At 37.2% G+C, this 18,146-nt stretch overlaps 2 protein-coding genes across 2 annotated transcripts in view; one reads left to right on the forward strand and one right to left on the reverse strand.

Annotated features, from left to right (window-relative positions):
- Nucleotides 1-18,146, reverse strand: part of LOC144955853 (annexin A4-like) — a 124,445-nt gene that overhangs the window by 38,941 nt on the left and 67,358 nt on the right. The window lies entirely within an intron of this gene.
- LOC144955852 (uncharacterized) overlaps nucleotides 2,316-18,146 on the forward strand; it is a 27,708-nt gene continuing 11,877 nt past the window's right edge. The window contains exons 1-2 of the mRNA XM_078886061.1: nucleotides 2,316-2,472; nucleotides 10,312-10,698. Of these exons, the coding sequence (XP_078742187.1) occupies nucleotides 2,406-2,472; nucleotides 10,312-10,698 (454 nt within the window). The 5' untranslated portion in view covers nucleotides 2,316-2,405. The remainder of the gene's footprint in view (nucleotides 2,473-10,311; nucleotides 10,699-18,146) is intronic.

Genomic DNA, 18,146 nt, shown 5'->3' on the forward strand with positions numbered 1-18,146 from the left:
ACACTGGACCAATCGTCACCAAATTTTACACGGTGTTTACAATACGCTTCAACAGTCGTGACGTCACTTCCCTCGTAATGACGCATGGTAACTTAGTAACTGGCTCTAAACTATCGGAGCAATGGCGGACGCCCTGATGAAATATTTCTCCGACGAGCATAAAAGCGCATCCAGAAGAGAAAAACATTATAAATCTGATCTTGTTTTGACTTTTACACATTCTGATCACAAGACATATGAAAAGTTCTAGCCAGCATGAAGAATAAAAAGTACCGATTTTCTTTGTTTAGAGCCACGATGGCGGCCGTTGCTGGGCGACGTGACATCATACTATTGAATCCTATTGACATGAAGATGGTTTTGCGTCTATTATGAAATCGTGAAGCTTTTATCGAAAAATCAAATTTCTTTTCTCAAATCCAATCAGAAACAGACGCCATTATATTTAGCACGGCGAGTATGACAATGACATGGCAGTACTTGCACTGAATCGATTCCAGTTAGTGGCCGGTTTTATGGTTTAGCTGGAATATGGGCATCCCTGCGTATGGCTCAGCTCACTCAACCCTAACACCGACTACAGGGAATGAGATTAGCGGAAGAGTAGCGTCCCTTGATTGACGTCACATTACAGAGAGAACGTCAATTTGGTTTTGAAGTGTCTCAAGCCGCTTTCACCGGAAGCGAGGACTAGAGACGCATGCGCACAACCAACATGATGTTCTCTCTCTAATAACTTTTCGCCGGTGACGTCACAGACTATGGGTGACGTCCAATCTTCCGCTAATCTCATTCCCTGTATCCGTAGTATACCAGGGTTACTTTTACCCCATGCCTATTTATTACATTTTTTTCCGAGACAAATTGTAGGCGTAGTATCAAAGCTAATGTTTTTAGGTTTGCTTTTTTTTTTGCACGTATATGATAGTTGAATAAAACTTTATATGTACGTGCTCATTTTTTATATTTTTTTTTCTTCCAATTTTGACAAGTAGCAAATGTCTCCAGGGTTGAGTGAGTTAAAACAAAAATTAACTCTTTCACCCTCTAATTGCATTACAGTCTACCGAGCTACACATTATGTATGATGATAAGACTCGAGATGCGGCGATGTGATAAGACACTCGCTTTCGGATCGGAAGGTCCTGGGTTCTAGCCTCGCGAGGCACATAGTTGAGTCCTTGAAAAAATGCTATTTACTCACATTCTCTAGCCGTACTTAGGTGTAAAATGAGCACCTGGCCGTCGAGAGCGTTGTCTGTCGAAAAAAAAATTTGTAATATCGCCTAACAGGCGTCATGTCCCATTTTACATGTTACGTGTTGCTATTGGTCAGGGATCCCTTGTAAAGCGCTTTGAGCACGTTTAGTGGATATATATTGCGCTATATAAAAGCTCAAGTTTGAGATAATATTTTAAAAAATTGACACTATTTTCTTTCTTTCTTTCTTTCTTTCTTTTTCTTCTTCTTCTTCTTCTTCTTCTTCTTCTTCTTCTTCTTCTTCTTCTTCTTCTTCTTCTTCTTCTTCTTCTTCTTCTTCTTCTTCTTCTTTCTTCTTCTTCTTCTTACTATTATTAGTATTATTATTATTACTATTATTTAGTATTATTATTATTATTATTATTATTATTATTATTTATTATTATTATTATTATTATTTATTATTATTATTATATTATTATTATTATTATTATTATTATTATTATATTATTATTATTATTATTATTATTATTATTATTATTATTATTATTATTATTATTATTATTATTATTATTATTATTATTATTATTATTATTATTGTAAGCATTGGTGGTTATTACAGTTGTTGTATTTTTGTGGTTATTAATCATATTATCTTATTATTTTTTTTGGGGGGTGGGGGTGGGTCCATTTCCCATTGTTTCCTCACTTTCATGTATGTTGTCATCAAAGTGTATGACTTGTTAGCGAAGGCCTAAAGTTAAATAAACTTTGAAACTTTGAAAATCTTTCATTTGAGCCGCTGGTAAACACATTAATTTGTTTTTTCCATCTTTCATTTCGAAATCAATGAGAACAAACAATGATTAAATCTCGAGTTCTGAAATGACCTGGGCCTATCTAATCACCTGTGCCGTGTAACCAAACGCAACAACAAACAGGCAATGATAAGACATAACACGGGTACCGGTCTCCGGTTATCTCACAGAATTTTTATATATATATATATTTAAAAAAAAATCTATATCAAGGGGAGACAACTCCCGCCAACCCGTGATGACACGGTGACGTCATTGACACGACATCATCAAGTTTTATATATAAAGCGAAAGGATATTCCGTTGCGGCCGTTATTTAATTTACTTTCCAACAAAAAAACAACTTCCAAGAGTGAGTGAGTGAGTCTGAGATTCGACCACCAAACATGAACGTATTCAACATTTCCATCGCGTTACTTCTCTGTCTTTGCGCAGCAGTTTCGGCTAAACCAGGTAAGATTAACTAATTATCAATTTCCATTCCATAGAAGGAAAGACAGTGGGGCTATGTGGTCTAGTGGTATGACACTCTCTTTCGGATCGGAAGGTCCTGGGTTCGAGTCTCGCGATCGGCGCATAGTTGAGTCCTTGGAAAAAGGCTCTTTACTCACTTTCTCACACCGTATTCAGGTGTAAAATGAGTACCTGGCCGTTAACAGCGTTGTCTTTGTACGAAAAATTGTAATATCGCCCAACAGGCGGCATGTCCCGTTCTACATGTTGAATGTTGCTGTTGACCAGGGACCCCTTGTAAAGCGCTTTGAGCACATTTTAGTGGATATTGCGCTATATAAAGCTCAATTATAATTTTAAAAGACAGTGGGACATCATTCAGTTCTTTGTTATTGCTTTTAGACATTTATTTTAATGATTGGTTTTAACTAAATTGTTATTATTATTATTATTATTATTATTATTATTGTTATTATTATTATTATTATTATTATTATTATTATTATTATTATTATATTAATATTCTCTTCTTCTTCTTCTTCTTCTTCTTCTTCTTCTTCTTCTTCTTATTATTATTATTATTATTATTATTATTATCAATCACCCTATAAATGTTCAATCAAGGTTACACATAGCTTTGTGGGTTGGTTTGATTTTATCCGACAGGCAGATGTTGTGAGGATTTTACCTTAACGCACAGCATCAATATTTAATTTGTGACCTTACGTCTCAAAAGGGGGTTATGTCGGGATGTACAAAAACTATGTGAAAGAAATAGGGTTCAACAGTCGTGACGTCACTTCCCTCGTAATGACGCATAGTAACTTAGTAACTGGTTCTAAACTATCGGAACAATGGCGGACGCCCTTATGAAATACTTCTCCGACGAGCATAAAAGTTTATCCAGAGGAGAAAAACATTATAAATGTGATCATTTTTAAAAAACTTTTATACATTCTGATCACATGACATGTGAAATAGTTCTAGCCAGTATGAAGAACAAAAAGTACCGATTTTCTTTGTTTAGAACCAAGCTGCTGGTTCCTGGGCGGACGTGACATCATGAGACTAATGAATCCTATTGAATTTATACCCATAAATTATATATACATATTGTGTCTTCTACTTCTATTCCCCTACATCTGTTTTCCAACATGCTTTTTGTCTTTGTCTTGGAATGAGATCACTTGGTTTTGTCCTGGCCCTGGCCAGATATCCTGGCTGGGAGGAAAGCAGTCAAATATATAGTTAGAATTTTGGGAGATGATATTTTTTTCCTTGTAAATCATCTCCCTGTTTGAGTGTGTTCCTCTCAGTGGGGACCTGTGCCGGTGTCTGGAGGAGACTTTTAGTGATCTCAAACTATGTACTTTGATAGTGTGCTCTTGGAATCTACACCTGTTTCTTATTTGAACCAATTCCCCTTTGTCTTACCTTTTCTTGGATGCTTTAATTGTAAATCTAAAACTTTTAACTATCCCATTTCTTCCTTTTTACTGGCGCTGATATGACCTTAATGTGTTGCAAGCGCCGTAAAACCCTTAAAAACAAAAAACAAAACATAAATTCACTTTACCCAATCCCGATTCATCCTGACATAACACCTATTGAGACGGCTGGTTACAGTTGTGACCTACTTACTGCCTCAAAACAGTATTGGGTAGGGAAGGTTGATGTGAGATGCTCAAAACTGAATACTTTATTGTCATAAGTATTTAGAAGAGTACAGGGGAAAACCCACAGATGTCCAGTTTCTAACATTTTTGTGACTGCCCCCTTGAGTGATGTTAGGCGTCTAAATTCCCCACAGCAATAGTTTTTTTTGTTTTTAATGGTTTTACGGCGCTTGCAACACATTAAGGTCATATCAGCGCCAGTAAAAAGGAAGAATTGGGATAGTAAAAAGTTCTAGAATTACAATAAAGCATCCAAGAAAAGGGAAGACAAAGGGGAATTGGTTCAAATAAGAAACAGGTGTAGATTCCAAAAGCGCTCTATCAAAGTACTTAGTTTGAGATCACCTAAAAGTCTCATCCAGACACAAGCACAGGTCCCCGCTAAGAGGAACACACTCAAATGTTTACAAATCATATATAAAATAAATAAAGCATAATACAGTGCATAACAGAGAGATGATTTACAATGAAAAAAATATCATCTCCCAAAACTAACTATACATTCGACTGTTTCCCTCTCAACCAGGGCATCTGGCCAGGACCAGGACAAAACCAAGTAATCTCATTCCAAGACAAAGACAGAAAGCATGTTGGAAAACAGATATAAGGGGATAGATGACACAGTATGTACCGCCCTGCCCACTATGGGAGGTCAGGACATCGAACAAAAAAAAAATACAACCATTAAAGAGTTATGGTTGTAGTTTCTATTTATAAAGGGAAAGTTTATAATTAATGCCCTGATATCACTCAAGGAGGGCAGCGCAGTCACAAACATTTCTAAAATGGACATCTGTGGTTTTTCCCTCGTACTCTTCGTATGTTTCCTGATTAAGCTTATCTGTTTTATAAAGAACAATGGATATTCTGAACCAAAACTAGAGGTGCCCAAATGAGTCAATAAAATGGAGAGTAGAAAGATAAAGTAGGTAAAAACGTGACTCATAAATAAGGGAGCAACACAAAACAAACGACGTTACTCTGAAAAAAAACAACGTACTATTTAAAAGTTTGGTCAGAAAAGTCGTCCTTCAAAAATTGAAGGATTAGAATTACACTCATCCTGCTAAAAAAACCCCTCAAACCTGGGACTTCACGCGTGAAGTCTTATCAATCGAATCCATCTCGAAAGTGTTGCTCGGAAGATATAGAGGAACGCAATAGTCTACAGAGGAAGCTGGCGGGAACAACTTGGTGTGCCGATACGGCACTCGCGAGGACTTCCGTCTGGCCCTATGATATTATACCGCAGAGTTTTACGCTCCAGTGTGGGGTAGAAGCAAGGACGTTGAGAAGGTATATTATGTTACAGTGAATGACATAATCAGTCGGATGGTTAAAAGGTTTGAACTGAGATATTACCAAGTCTAGTTACAAGGTCAATTTTTATCAAACAAAAGTGAGTTCTTATCATAAATGATTAAATCAACCCTTTTTGTACACCTTCGGGAAATATCAAAGCTTAATTTCTTTTCTAAATATTTTTTACAGCTAGTCAAGATGAAAAAGTATGAAATTTGAGAAAAGTTGCTGGATACCTTTCCCACACATAATATGACCATAACTTCATGGAACATTGATTTACTTCAAATAGAGATTAAAATACACTGAGGAGCTTATTCTTTCATAAAATGAAAAAAAATGCAAATCCAAAATTTTCACCTTCCGTCTCTTTTTGCCATGCATTGACACATATGTTTAATTTCGTAAGTCTACGCATACAGTGTCAGGAATGCTGGCAACACCACCTAAATCCAGTCCTCCGAAGTGGGGGAAGTGGGGAAACAAAACCCCTCTCAAGCGCATAATGGACGGTGCGGTGCCCCTGTTAAGAGCTGAAATAAGTCCTGGCTACCTTTGTTCCAGGATATCCTGACTTTGTACAGGGTTGTTCATACGAGATAGAAGTCGGTTTGGACGAATGGGGACATAAGACTCCCCGAAACTGGGACGGAGAGAAGTTAATAAATAGAGGTGCCTAAATGAGTCAATAAAATGAAGATAAAGATAAAGGAAGTAAATCTGAGTCATGAACGAAGGAAGGGCGACGTGGCCAAGTGGTTAAGGCATGTATTACATGAGTCAATAACATGGAGATAAAGATAAAGGGAGTAAATCTGAGTCATGAACGAAGGAGAGGCGACGTGGCCAAGTGGTTAAGGCATGTATTACATGAGTCAATAACATGGAGATAAAGATAAAGGGAGTAAATCTGAGTCATGAACAAAGGAGGAGGGCCGAAGTGGCCTAATGGTTAAGGCATGTATTACATGAGTCAATAACATGGAGATAAAGATAAAGGGAGTAAATCTGAGTCATGAACGAAGGAGGAGGGCCGAAGTGGCCTAGTGGTTAAGGCATGTGTTACACAGTGTTCCAGGACGTCCCGAGTTCGTGCTCCAATTCAAGTACTTTCGTTTTTAAAGGAGAGAAGTTGCCAGACTTCTGCGTCAGCAAGAGGAGACACTGGGTGATGGCAAATCGACTTCGGTCGAGAACCTGCCTTGCGGTAGCGTCGCTTCATCAGTGGGGTCCTTCCACCTGTCCCCACATGAACGCGCGTGTAACAAATGTTACAAATTGCTATATCATTACTAAAACCTGAGTGAATTAATGAATATTCAACTCATATATACACGCATATTAATTTAGGTAGGTTATATAACAACGTAAAGAGTCCTTATATTATGTTGTCATCATTCATCAACATTATATATATATATATATATATATATATATATATATATATATATATATATGGGGGGAGAAGTGGCCGAGTGGTTAAGGCATTGCACTGTGACCCGGATGACCTGGGTTTGAGCCCCGCTTCAGGCACTTTCGTTTTTTTTCCTTGAGCAAGATTATTAACCCCGCTATCTTGGATAACTTTCATATTTTTCTCTGTTACCCCCTTTGCTCTAGACAGTACCAAATTTCTTCTCTTGGTACCCTATCATATGCTTTCTCCATGTCAATGAACACACAATATAATTCCTTTTGCTTTTCTCAGTACTTCTCTGCGGTCACTTTTCGAGCAAATAATAGCATCCGTTGTACTTTTACCAGCAGCAAATCTGAACTGTTCTTCACTTATCTCTACATCTTTTCTAATCCTCTTATCGATTACTCTTTCCCATATCTTCAACGCGGGGCCCGTTAACTATAGATAGTATGCGATTGGCTAAGAAGCTCATAACATTGCCATCCGAAAGTATAACGGACCAAAACACAAAACTGTGTGTATCCATGAACGTTTATAGTCGGGTTAATACAGTTCAGTGAGCATTACTCGTAAACGCGGATGGCAAAAAACAATAACAAAGACCTGAGTGACGTCATCTTCGAACTATCTATAGTTGCCACATTCTTGAACATCTCACTTATTATTGTATATGGGGATCAACGTACTTTTTGTCCATTCTACTGAAATTTTTTCTCTCTGTAAAATGTCGTTGAATAACCATACCAGGAAATTTAACCCTTCATCTCCAAGTGATTTCCAGACTTCTTCTTGAATCTCGTCTGGTCCAACACTGCTTTCCCCCTTTTCATCTTGCGCACTGCATCCCACACCTTGTCCTTGCTGATCTCATCTACTATCTTCTATTTAGATTGTATAACTACACTTCTCCTCTCCCTGTCATTCTCTTCATTCATGAGTTGTTCGTAGTAAGTTTTCTCTTCATTTTTGCCCCATACTCTGCCACCTTCCATTTTCATCTTTGATCATCTAAATTTGTTGTATTTCTCTCCTATTCTTGTCCCTCTGTTTCGCTATTCTGAATATATTTTTCTGGTCGTATTTTACTTTCTGATTGCTCATACATATCTTTGAATGCCTCGGACTTTGCTTCTGCAACGGTTCTTTTTGCTTCTCTCTTTGCCTGTTTATATTCATCTACTTTCATAGCATCCCTGATTGACTCTATTTTCTTCCTTACTTCACTCTTTTTTCTTTATTGCTTCTTGAATTTCTTCATTCAACCCCCATGTTTTCCTTTCCAACTTTTCCTCTTCCCGAGCTCATCCCTAGCACTTCTTTATCCACGGATTCACGGATTGTATCAGCAGTTATTTGCCATTCCTTTGGGGAATCAATTCCTAGTCTTCCTTTCACCGTTGTAGCAAATGTTTCTCTTTGCTTTTCCTCTTTTAGTTTCCACCACTGTGATTTGGCCTCACTTCATTTCTGTTGTTTTATTTATGTTTTAATGACTTTACGGCGCTTGTACCATTTAGGTCATATCAGCGCCAGTAAAAAGGAAGAAAATTGGAAAGTAAAACATTCTTGATGTACAATTAAAAGGGCTTGAAACAAAGAGTAAGACAAAGGGAAATCGGTTCAAATAGGGAATAGATGTAGATTCCAAGAGCACACTATCAGTGTACTATCAATTTGAGATCACCTAAAAGTCTCAACCAGATACCAGCACATGTTCCCACAAAAAGGAATATTGTTGTTTTTATGTTTGTTTTTAAGGGTTTTACGGCGCTTGCAACACATTTAGGTCATATCAGCGCCAGTAAAAAGGAAGAAAATGGGATAGTAAAAAGTTATAGAATTACAATTAAAGCACCCAAGACAAAGTAAGACATATGGGAAATGGGAACAAATAGGGATCAGATGTAGATTCCAAGAGCATACCACCAATGTACTTAGTTTGAGATCACCTAAAAGTCTCATCCAGACACAAGCACAGGTCCCAACTAAGAGGAATACACTCAAATGTTTACCAATCATATAATATAATATGTAAACTCAACATAATACAATGCATAACAGAGAGATGATTTACAAGGAAAAAAATATCATCTCCCAAGACTATAACTATACATTCGACTGTTTCCCTACCAGCCAAGGAGCTCCGACAAGGATCAGGACAAAACTAAGTAATCTCATTCCAAGACAATGACAGGAAACAATTGGGAAACGGGTATAGGTGGATAGAAGACACAACATGTACCTCCCTGCCCACTATGGGAGGTCAGGATCCCCACCCAGACAAAAAGGAATACACTCAAATGTTTACAAATCATATGTCAAAAAAAAAAAAAACAGTACATAACAGAGACGATTTACAAGGAAAAAATATAATCTCCCAAAACATTCGGCTGTTTCCCTCCCAGTCTAGGACTCCGGCCAGGTTCGGGACAATACCAAGTATTTGGAAAACAGACACAGGGAGATAGAAGGCACAGCAAGTACCTCCCTGCCCACTATGGGAGGTCAGGATCCCGACCCAGTCACTTCATTTCTATTTTTCTCTTAATCTTAACCGATTCGATATGGATTATATATGGGGGTGGATTGGGCGTGTAACGGTCTCTAATTAACACAGTCCAACCATCGATCCAATACTTCTAAAAAGAATTAAGTTCTTTCAGAGAACTTACATAGTCTAAACTTTTACAACAAAATCAAGCCTTGTTGGGTGTGGACAGTGATCGGATGGGTGTAAATAAGAACTTTAGTAAATTACAAGCATTACCCGACTCGACTCAATTGTCAATGAGTACCTGGTTATGATCGGTCACGGATATTCTTAAAGCGCTAATACCTCCAAAAACTTTTTAAAATTTAATAAATGAAATTTGCTTCTACTACATGGATTGCTGGGAAAATAATAAACCATGAGAAATTGATTGGCGTATTGATCAAAGAGTATCCGTGAAATGCGCTAAACAAATATTCATTTATTATCATATCATATCAGGAACAGAGATTTAAAATGGACCAGGTGTTCCTTAAATTTCCTTAAAATATAAGTAACAATATATTGGACATTAAACAATGCATATTCTTTGATAATTTTTTTAAAAATCCCCTTTATTAATCCCCAAGGGGAAATTTGTCTTTAGGGTCTATTCCAAGGGAAGACTGGAATAACCCAGGCGTCAGCCACAGTGCAGCGCCGCAAAGTTAGCTAGGGCTAGATGAGTTGCTCAAGGCCACACAGCGCAGCGGCGGGTGATCGAACTCGTCACCTTTTGGGCACGAAGCAAAGACCGTACCGCCGAGCCACGCTGCTCCAACACGCCTTATAAATGTTCATCTTCTGCATTTATCTATTTACTCATTAATTCTATCAAATCAATTCATTTGCTTCTTATCTGATCATCAATTCATTCATAATATATCGATCTTAATTATCATATCTTTCAGTCACGCCAAAGGAATGTGAGTCGGAGGACTGCGACATGCCCGAATTAGAAGACAAACCGGACGTTGAACCAAGAAACCTTTTGCACCCCAAAAATCCATCCGAGATAACTGGACTGGGAGTAAGCATGCTGCTGACCATGTGCAAAGGACCGCGGGCCAAGGTAGACGTAAAGGTGCCGATTGGCTGTGGGCTCTGCGCATGCGGCGCCAACAACACTTTTTATTGTACGGATATACCCTGCCCCAGGATCGAGCTTCCCAGCCCCGACTGTCATTGGGTACGAAGCATAGAGAACTGCTGTGGCTATCCGGTGTGTCCCCCTGGAGTGGAGATAGAATATCCGTCTGATTGGGTCCCAGCTACAAGTTCAAGAACGAGGAGAGCTGGTATGTTTTGACGTATAGATACTTACTTAATCCTCTTCGGGCCTTGAGGCACATAGGGCATCCACCAGACATCTCCATTTTTTTGCGATCGGCTGCTTTTGCGGTGGTTGTATTCCAGGACAGGCTGATTCCTTTAATTCTTTCTCCATGGTCCTTCGCCAGATGTCTTTTGGGTCTTCTCCGCTTTAATCTGGTCGGGGCGGGGGCGTCATTTCGGCCTTGACCTCCTACCGTTATGAAGCCAGTATTCTGGTCCGCTTCTCTGCTGCCGCCGGTTGTGGATTTATGTCTAGTTTCTGTTTCTGTAACAGTTTGCTTTTTATGAGGTGGGTTGTTAACCCTACGCTCAACCCCCATTCCTGGAGGGCCGGTGGATTACTCTTCGTCTGATCTCTCCCCCCCCCCTTTTTTTTTCTCTTATTGGAGGTCCGAGGTTTGAGATATGCAAGCACGATAAGGTCGTAATCCGTCGGGAGGGCAAAGTATAGATAACTGCTGTAGTTATCCAGTGTGTCCCTCTGGAGTGGAGATACAATATCCACATGAAGGCGTCCCGGCTACAAGAATAAGGAGATCTAATATGTTTTGACGGCGAATGCTTAAAAACTTGATCGTTTATTTTGCGCACTGTTGAGCTTTGAGCTTTTAAATAGCGCAATATCCACTAAACGTGCTCAAAGCGCTTAGAAAGGTGTCCCTGGCCAACAGCAACACTTGACATGTAGGACGGAACATGACGCCTGTTAGGCGATATTATAACTTTTTCGGACAGAGACAACGTACTCATTTTACACCTGAGTACGGTGAGAGAATGTGAGTAAAGTACCTTTTCCAAGGACTCAACTTTGCGCCGAGCGAGACTCGAACTCAGGATCTTCCGATCCGAAAGCGAGTGTCATACCACAAGACACATAGCCGCACTGCTAAACGAATATATGCTAAACGTGGCTAAAGGCAATATACAAGAGGTCCTTAGCCAAAAGCAACACTTACCATGTAGGACGTAACGAGACATGAAGCCTGTAAGGCGTATTGCAATTTTTTTCTTCCGACAGAGAAAACGCTGCTATATTAGCCACCTATCCTTTTTCACTTGACTTCGGTGATATAATGTAAGTATGGAGCCTTTCCCAAGGACTCAACTATGCGCCGTTCAGAGCGAGACTCGAACCCCAGTCCTTCCGATCCCTTCTAGAATTCTGAAGCATTTAACAAACTATATGAATATAACAACTAATGTTTTGGGGGAATGTAACAATGTAACAAATATTGTTTCGGAATCAAACATTTCGTTCGGCTAATAACATATACAATAAAACAAAACAAATAAAAAACACAAAAAAAACAACAAAAGACAAAAAACAAAAACAAAAACAAAACAAAACAAACGAACCCCCCCCCTCCCCCAAACAAAAAAAAAAAACAACAAAAACCCCAACAAAAAACAATACTTTTTCCGAAACGTAGAGTTGGGACAAACGTCAGAAAAGGGTACTACATATCGTATTGCAGTATCCTTTTTTTTTTATTCTGAAGAAGGGTTGTCAGCCTGAAACATTAGTTGATACGTTTTTGTTCTTTGTTTGACGCTGTTTATTTATATACCATTTTCCTTCGCCAACTTCTAAAAGGATGAGAGGAAAGTATGTGTGTGCGTGTGTGTGTGTGTGGGGGGGGGGGGGCGTTCTAAGCTATGAAACCCGGTTTTAAAATGCCTCGCTTGTCCCAATTTCTGCCGGCTTACTTACTATCCTTTACATAGAACATCCGTGTGATAAAAAATGTGACCCAACGTCTCCAAAAGGTGTTAAATCAGGTGACCTTTTGGTGTTTTTTTAACTGAAAATTTGACTTAAAAGTATATATATAATCTTTTCCAAGGAAAATACAAAAATCAAACACCCTCATGAAGCCACACTCAACACAAAAAATGAGATGTACAATACGTGTCCACATCGCCGGAAGTTCTTATTAATCAACTATAAACCGGAACCACTTCAACAAACAAGAACAGTCAACAAACCAAACTCATGTAACACACAGTCCTGACGATGGCTGATGAGGCCTGAAACATCGATGTAGACTGTATATATATACATATATATATATATATATATATATATATATATATATATGTGTGTGTGTGTGTGTGTAAAGGACACTCACATAATATCTGGATGTCGGGACATTTGCGGGATTTATCGTCGGCTGAGGAGGTGCTATCAGCACTGATACTTATAAGAGAGAGAGAGAGAGACACAGAGAGAGAGAGAGAGAGAGAGAGAGAGAAAGAGAGAGAGAGAGAGAAAGAAAGACAGAAAGAAAGAGAGAGATAGAGAGATAGATAAATAGATAGATATATAGAGAGATAGATAGATAGATAGATAGATAGATAGATAGATAGATAGATAGATAGAGAGAGAGAAAGAGAGAAAGAAATAAAGAAAGAAAGAAAGAGAGAGAGAGAGAGAGAGAGAGAGAGAGAGAGAGAGATTGAGAGTGAGTGATGAAAAATGGCTTCTTTGTATTTTTTTCATACATTTATCAGGATGAATTGATTATAAAAATATTGAGCGTCAACATATCAAGATACGTAGATAGTGCTTGAAACAGATTTTTATTTTTTCCCCTTTCAACATCAACTAAGATCATTTTAAAGTTAACACCAAATTAGATAATATCGGTCTCATCGTAATAATTAATACAACATTTTATTGTGCAGCTATGTGGTCTTGTGGTATGACACTCGCTCAAACGTGCTCAAAGCGCTTTACAAGGGGTCCCTGACCAACAGCAATATTTAACATCTAGGACAAGAAGTGCAGGGACGGCTGGTAATAATGGGCAGGGTGGGCAAATACCAGCCTGTTTTTTCAAGTTATATGCCATATTACCAGGTCCGAAATAATCAAATCTAAATTAGATAATTTCAAAAGTTACTACTTAAAATTGATACTTTGTACTGAAATCAATTTGTGTGTATTTTTGATAGATTGCGAATCACCATGCATCCCGTAATACATAAACCAGGATACGCTCCTGTTCTTTTTATCACCCCCCCCCCCCCCAACCACCCCACTCCACTCCGCCCACATCGTCATCTCATCGTCACGTCGCCTGACGGTGATTTTGCTGTCTGGCCTCTCTAGTACTAGGTCGGGCTAATTCAAATGAGCCCACCTTATTAACCAGTGTACACTAAATAGAGATTTTGGCAAACGAACTTTTTCTTATTTATTGCCTTACTTGTGCTGGGAAGGTTCCAGTATTGAATTAAATTTATTAATTTACTAATATTATATCAATTTAGTATTAGTTTGTGTTGTTTTAATATATTTGTTTATCCATTTAAATTATTTCTTTTTTTTTTCCCTCGTTTTCTTTAGTGTTTCTCAAAACTCATTTATTTAAATTGTTTTCTTATTTGTTTGTTGTTGTTGTTGTTGTTTTTTGTTGTTGTTTTTTGTTTTGTTTTTTAACAAATTAATTTGTTAATTCTTTTTTTTTTATTATTATTCTTAAAGTAATTACCGCTGTATTTTTATTGCCAGACTAAATATTTTTGCAAAACAATGTAATTTTCTATTGTATTCCCTCTAATAAAACAAAACACTTCTATTCAAAAGTCACGACTAAATAAATAAATAAAATACAACCACCATTTTGGTTTTCTCAACAATTGAATTAGTATACAAGAAATACTCTTCTGAGTAAGGAGATAGTTGAATTCTAAGTTATAGAGGAAATAAATACCTTTAAAGGGAGGGTGGGCAGATTCCGTACTTGCCCGTCCTGAAGCTAATACATACATAAGATGGTTCGCGATGAAGAGGCGGGAAGCAAGGGATTGGTTGGGTAAGGAGCAAAGATAACACGGTAATTATTGTGACGATAGTCAAACGAATACATGAGGAGAGATTGGTAACATTATTTTGTCTTAATTATATTGTATGAAGTATTGGCGAAAGCCTAATATTAAATAAACGTTATTTTTGTTTGTCTTATTTTGACTATGGAACTGATACTGATACTTGTCATAGCAGACTTGCCTACTTTAGATAGGAAAATAAAAATCGTAGTTTTCAGGGCTAATAAAATCGTAGATATTTTAACTACCCTTTAAAAAAATCACCGGAATTTTCGTCTGTTTTGATAGATATCAAATTTTAAAAAACGAGAAAAAATAATTGGAAACGTAATAATGATGGTGATGGTGGTATAGTGGTAGCGGTGGTGGTAGTAGTAATGATGATGGTAATATTATTATTATTATTATTATTATTATTATTATTATTATTATTATTATTATTATTATTATTATTATTATTATTATTATTGTTATTATTATTATTATTATTATTATTATTATTATTATTATTATTATTATTATTATTATTTATTATTATTATTATTATTATTATCATTGTTATTATTATTGTACGTATTGGTGGTATTACTATTGTTGTATTTTTTTTTGGTGGTTATTAATGGTATCAGTTTATTGTTTGGTCCCATTTGCCATTATTTTCCACTTTCATGTATGTGGTCATCAAATTGTATGATTAATTGGCGAAAGCCTAAGATTGAATAAATTTTGTAATATCGTATGGTAACCATCATTGTCGACGACATCGTCGTTGTCATCATAATCATCATCATCATCATCATCATCATCATCATCATCATCATCATCATCATCATCATCATTAACAACAACAACAACAATATTAACAACAAGTACAACAATAGCAATAAAAACAATATCAACATCACCATACAATTTCCGTCATCGTCTCCACAACTATCATTCTAACCAACAGCACCACCAAAACCACTACCATAATTACCCCTCACCGCCTCGTCTTCCTCCTCCTCCTCCACCACCACCACCACCGCTACCACTATTCCAACCACTACCACCACCGGCACAATCATTCTGACCACCAAGACAGCAGTAAAAATTATGCAATTTGAGCTCTGAATGAAACTCGAGTCATATCGCTGTTGTTGCTTCTCCATGAAAACTTTAAGGTTACTACGTACTACTGAAAACCAGAAATATGTAAAAGCAATATTAATATCGCCGTTGAGGGATTAAAGCATCTCTTTAATTTTTCGAGTGAAGGAAATGGACTTGTATTGTCAAGGTGTTGTCGCATTATGTCTCGTCGCTTTATTTTTTAGTTGTATTCTCTTTCGTGATTCATTTTTGATTACGTTTGGAAGAATTAAAATCTACTGGTATTGTCATTTCATTGTGAATGTGATTATTGGTGGTTGAAATATTTTTTGTTTAAAGGCGAAAAAAAAAATCAAAAAAAATTTTTATTAAAAAAAAAAACAAAAAAATAAAAAATAAAAAATATATATCATATATATATATATATATATATATATATATATATATATATATATATATATATATATATATATATGACCGAATCCTCTTTGCCCAACCACTGTAAATAGGCTAGAACCGCCACTTGTCAAGAAGACATGACGCCTGTAAGGCGATATTATAATTTTTCGGACAGATACAACGCTGTTAACGGCCAGGTACTCATGTTACACCTGAGTACGGCGAGAGAATGTGAGAATTAAAGAGTCTTTTCCAAGGAATCAACTATGCCCCAAGCGGGGCTCGAACAAAGGACATTTCGATGCGAAAGCGAGTGTCATACCACTAGACCACATAGCGGCACATTGACACTTGTATATAAACCTAAATTTAAAAAGGAAACCATAGCTACAAAATATTTTAAAATTCAATAATGAAAATATAATGTTCAATCTTGTATCATATCTATTGTGTACAAAGAGAGAAGGAGGCAGATTTCAATGTGTGACGCGTGACGTCATTGGTTGCTAACTTTGGTAGAGAACCCGGCATTTAGTGACCGGCTGACATATTGTTATTATTTGTAATCGGATATAGTAATCGTCCATAAGTTGGCAAACTATCAGGTCAAATATACTAACTATTTTGCTCAGGTGACGTAGAATTATTTCGCAACTTTAAGAACGGAAAATGGTTTACATAGATTTTAAGAAATTATTTATATCAAAAATAATAAGAGGAACCACTACTTGGTATCGGTTCAGTGCAAGTACTCACATCCCATTGTAATTAACTACTCGTTTACCGGAAGTTTATCCCATAAACAACGTGCTAAAAATGATGGCGTCGGTTTTCCATGAAATATTGACGAAACAATGGTATTATTGATAAAATCAACACGTTTAATCCAACCAATGGGTACATAAAAAACATCTTCAGGCCAATACTAGATACATATCTTATAAAGTAAGTTGACGTTTTCAAGTGGTGTGAGAAAGACACGAGTAATAGATAAGTGAATTAGAAAAGATGTAGGCATAAGTGAAGAGCACTTTGAATTTATTGCTGATAAAAAAGTACACAGATGCTATATTTGATCTCAACGTGACCGCAGAGGAGTATAGAGAAAAGCAAAGAGAAATATGATTCTTTACATATTTCTTTACTTCAATTTGCTCGTCAGTCGTGTCTGAAAAGTGCGGGCACTCAGTCATTTACTGCAACAACTTTAAAGAAGACATTTAAAAAGAACTCTTCCAAGCACAAGTCTGCTTGAAATGCAGGCGGTTGTATGTATTCTGCGACAACGACAAAGAAGTGGAGAAATACGAAAATTATGTCTGAGGCAAAAATCATATGTCTAGGAAGACATGGCAGAAGGATTTGTAACCATGCCCGAGACAGAATCAATGAGTATTTTCAAAAACATGCATCAGGCTCTAGGAAAACGTCTCAGAGATCTGCAACCTGCCTGTGCACATTAAGCTAACCTCTGATAAAAACACGCCTTAGTGGTCTGTAGTCGTGTTAGAGACAGAATTAATCAACCTCTATAATAATATCAGCAGCAAGGATCTGCAATCATGCCCAAGGCAAAGTCCATTGACCTCAGGAAAGCACGCCTCCACCAGAGTCTGCAATCGTACCAGAGTCAGAATCAGATCGTCTCTACGAAACATGCATCATTTAGTTTTCAATCATGCCCAAGGCACGCCTCCACCGAAGTCTGCAATCGTACCAGAGAATCAGTTCATCTCTATGAAACATGCATCATTTAGTATTCAATCGTGCCCAAGGCAGAATTCATTGACCTCAGGAAACATGCCCCAAAGGTACGCCGTCGTACAGTAGAGATTATATAAATTCCGAGCACCCTTGACGAAAAGAGTTAATGACATCTCCACAAACATACATAAAGAAAATGGAAACACCAACACAATCGTGCCTGGCACATTGAGAAAACAACATGACCAATCGCGTTATATCGGTATCATGGTGGGGTGGATCGTTGACGAAGAATTCGGTTTAAATTGAGATTATCAGAATATCAAAATATAATCATATCATATTAAATCGAAATGATAATTTAGACTTTAAATTCACTTTTCAG

Source organism: Berghia stephanieae, chromosome 10, assembly GCF_034508935.2.
Source record: "Berghia stephanieae isolate SIO BIC M18660-M18661 chromosome 10, UCSD_Bste_1.3, whole genome shotgun sequence".
In the NCBI taxonomy this organism is placed as follows: Eukaryota; Metazoa; Mollusca; class Gastropoda; order Nudibranchia; family Aeolidiidae; genus Berghia; species Berghia stephanieae.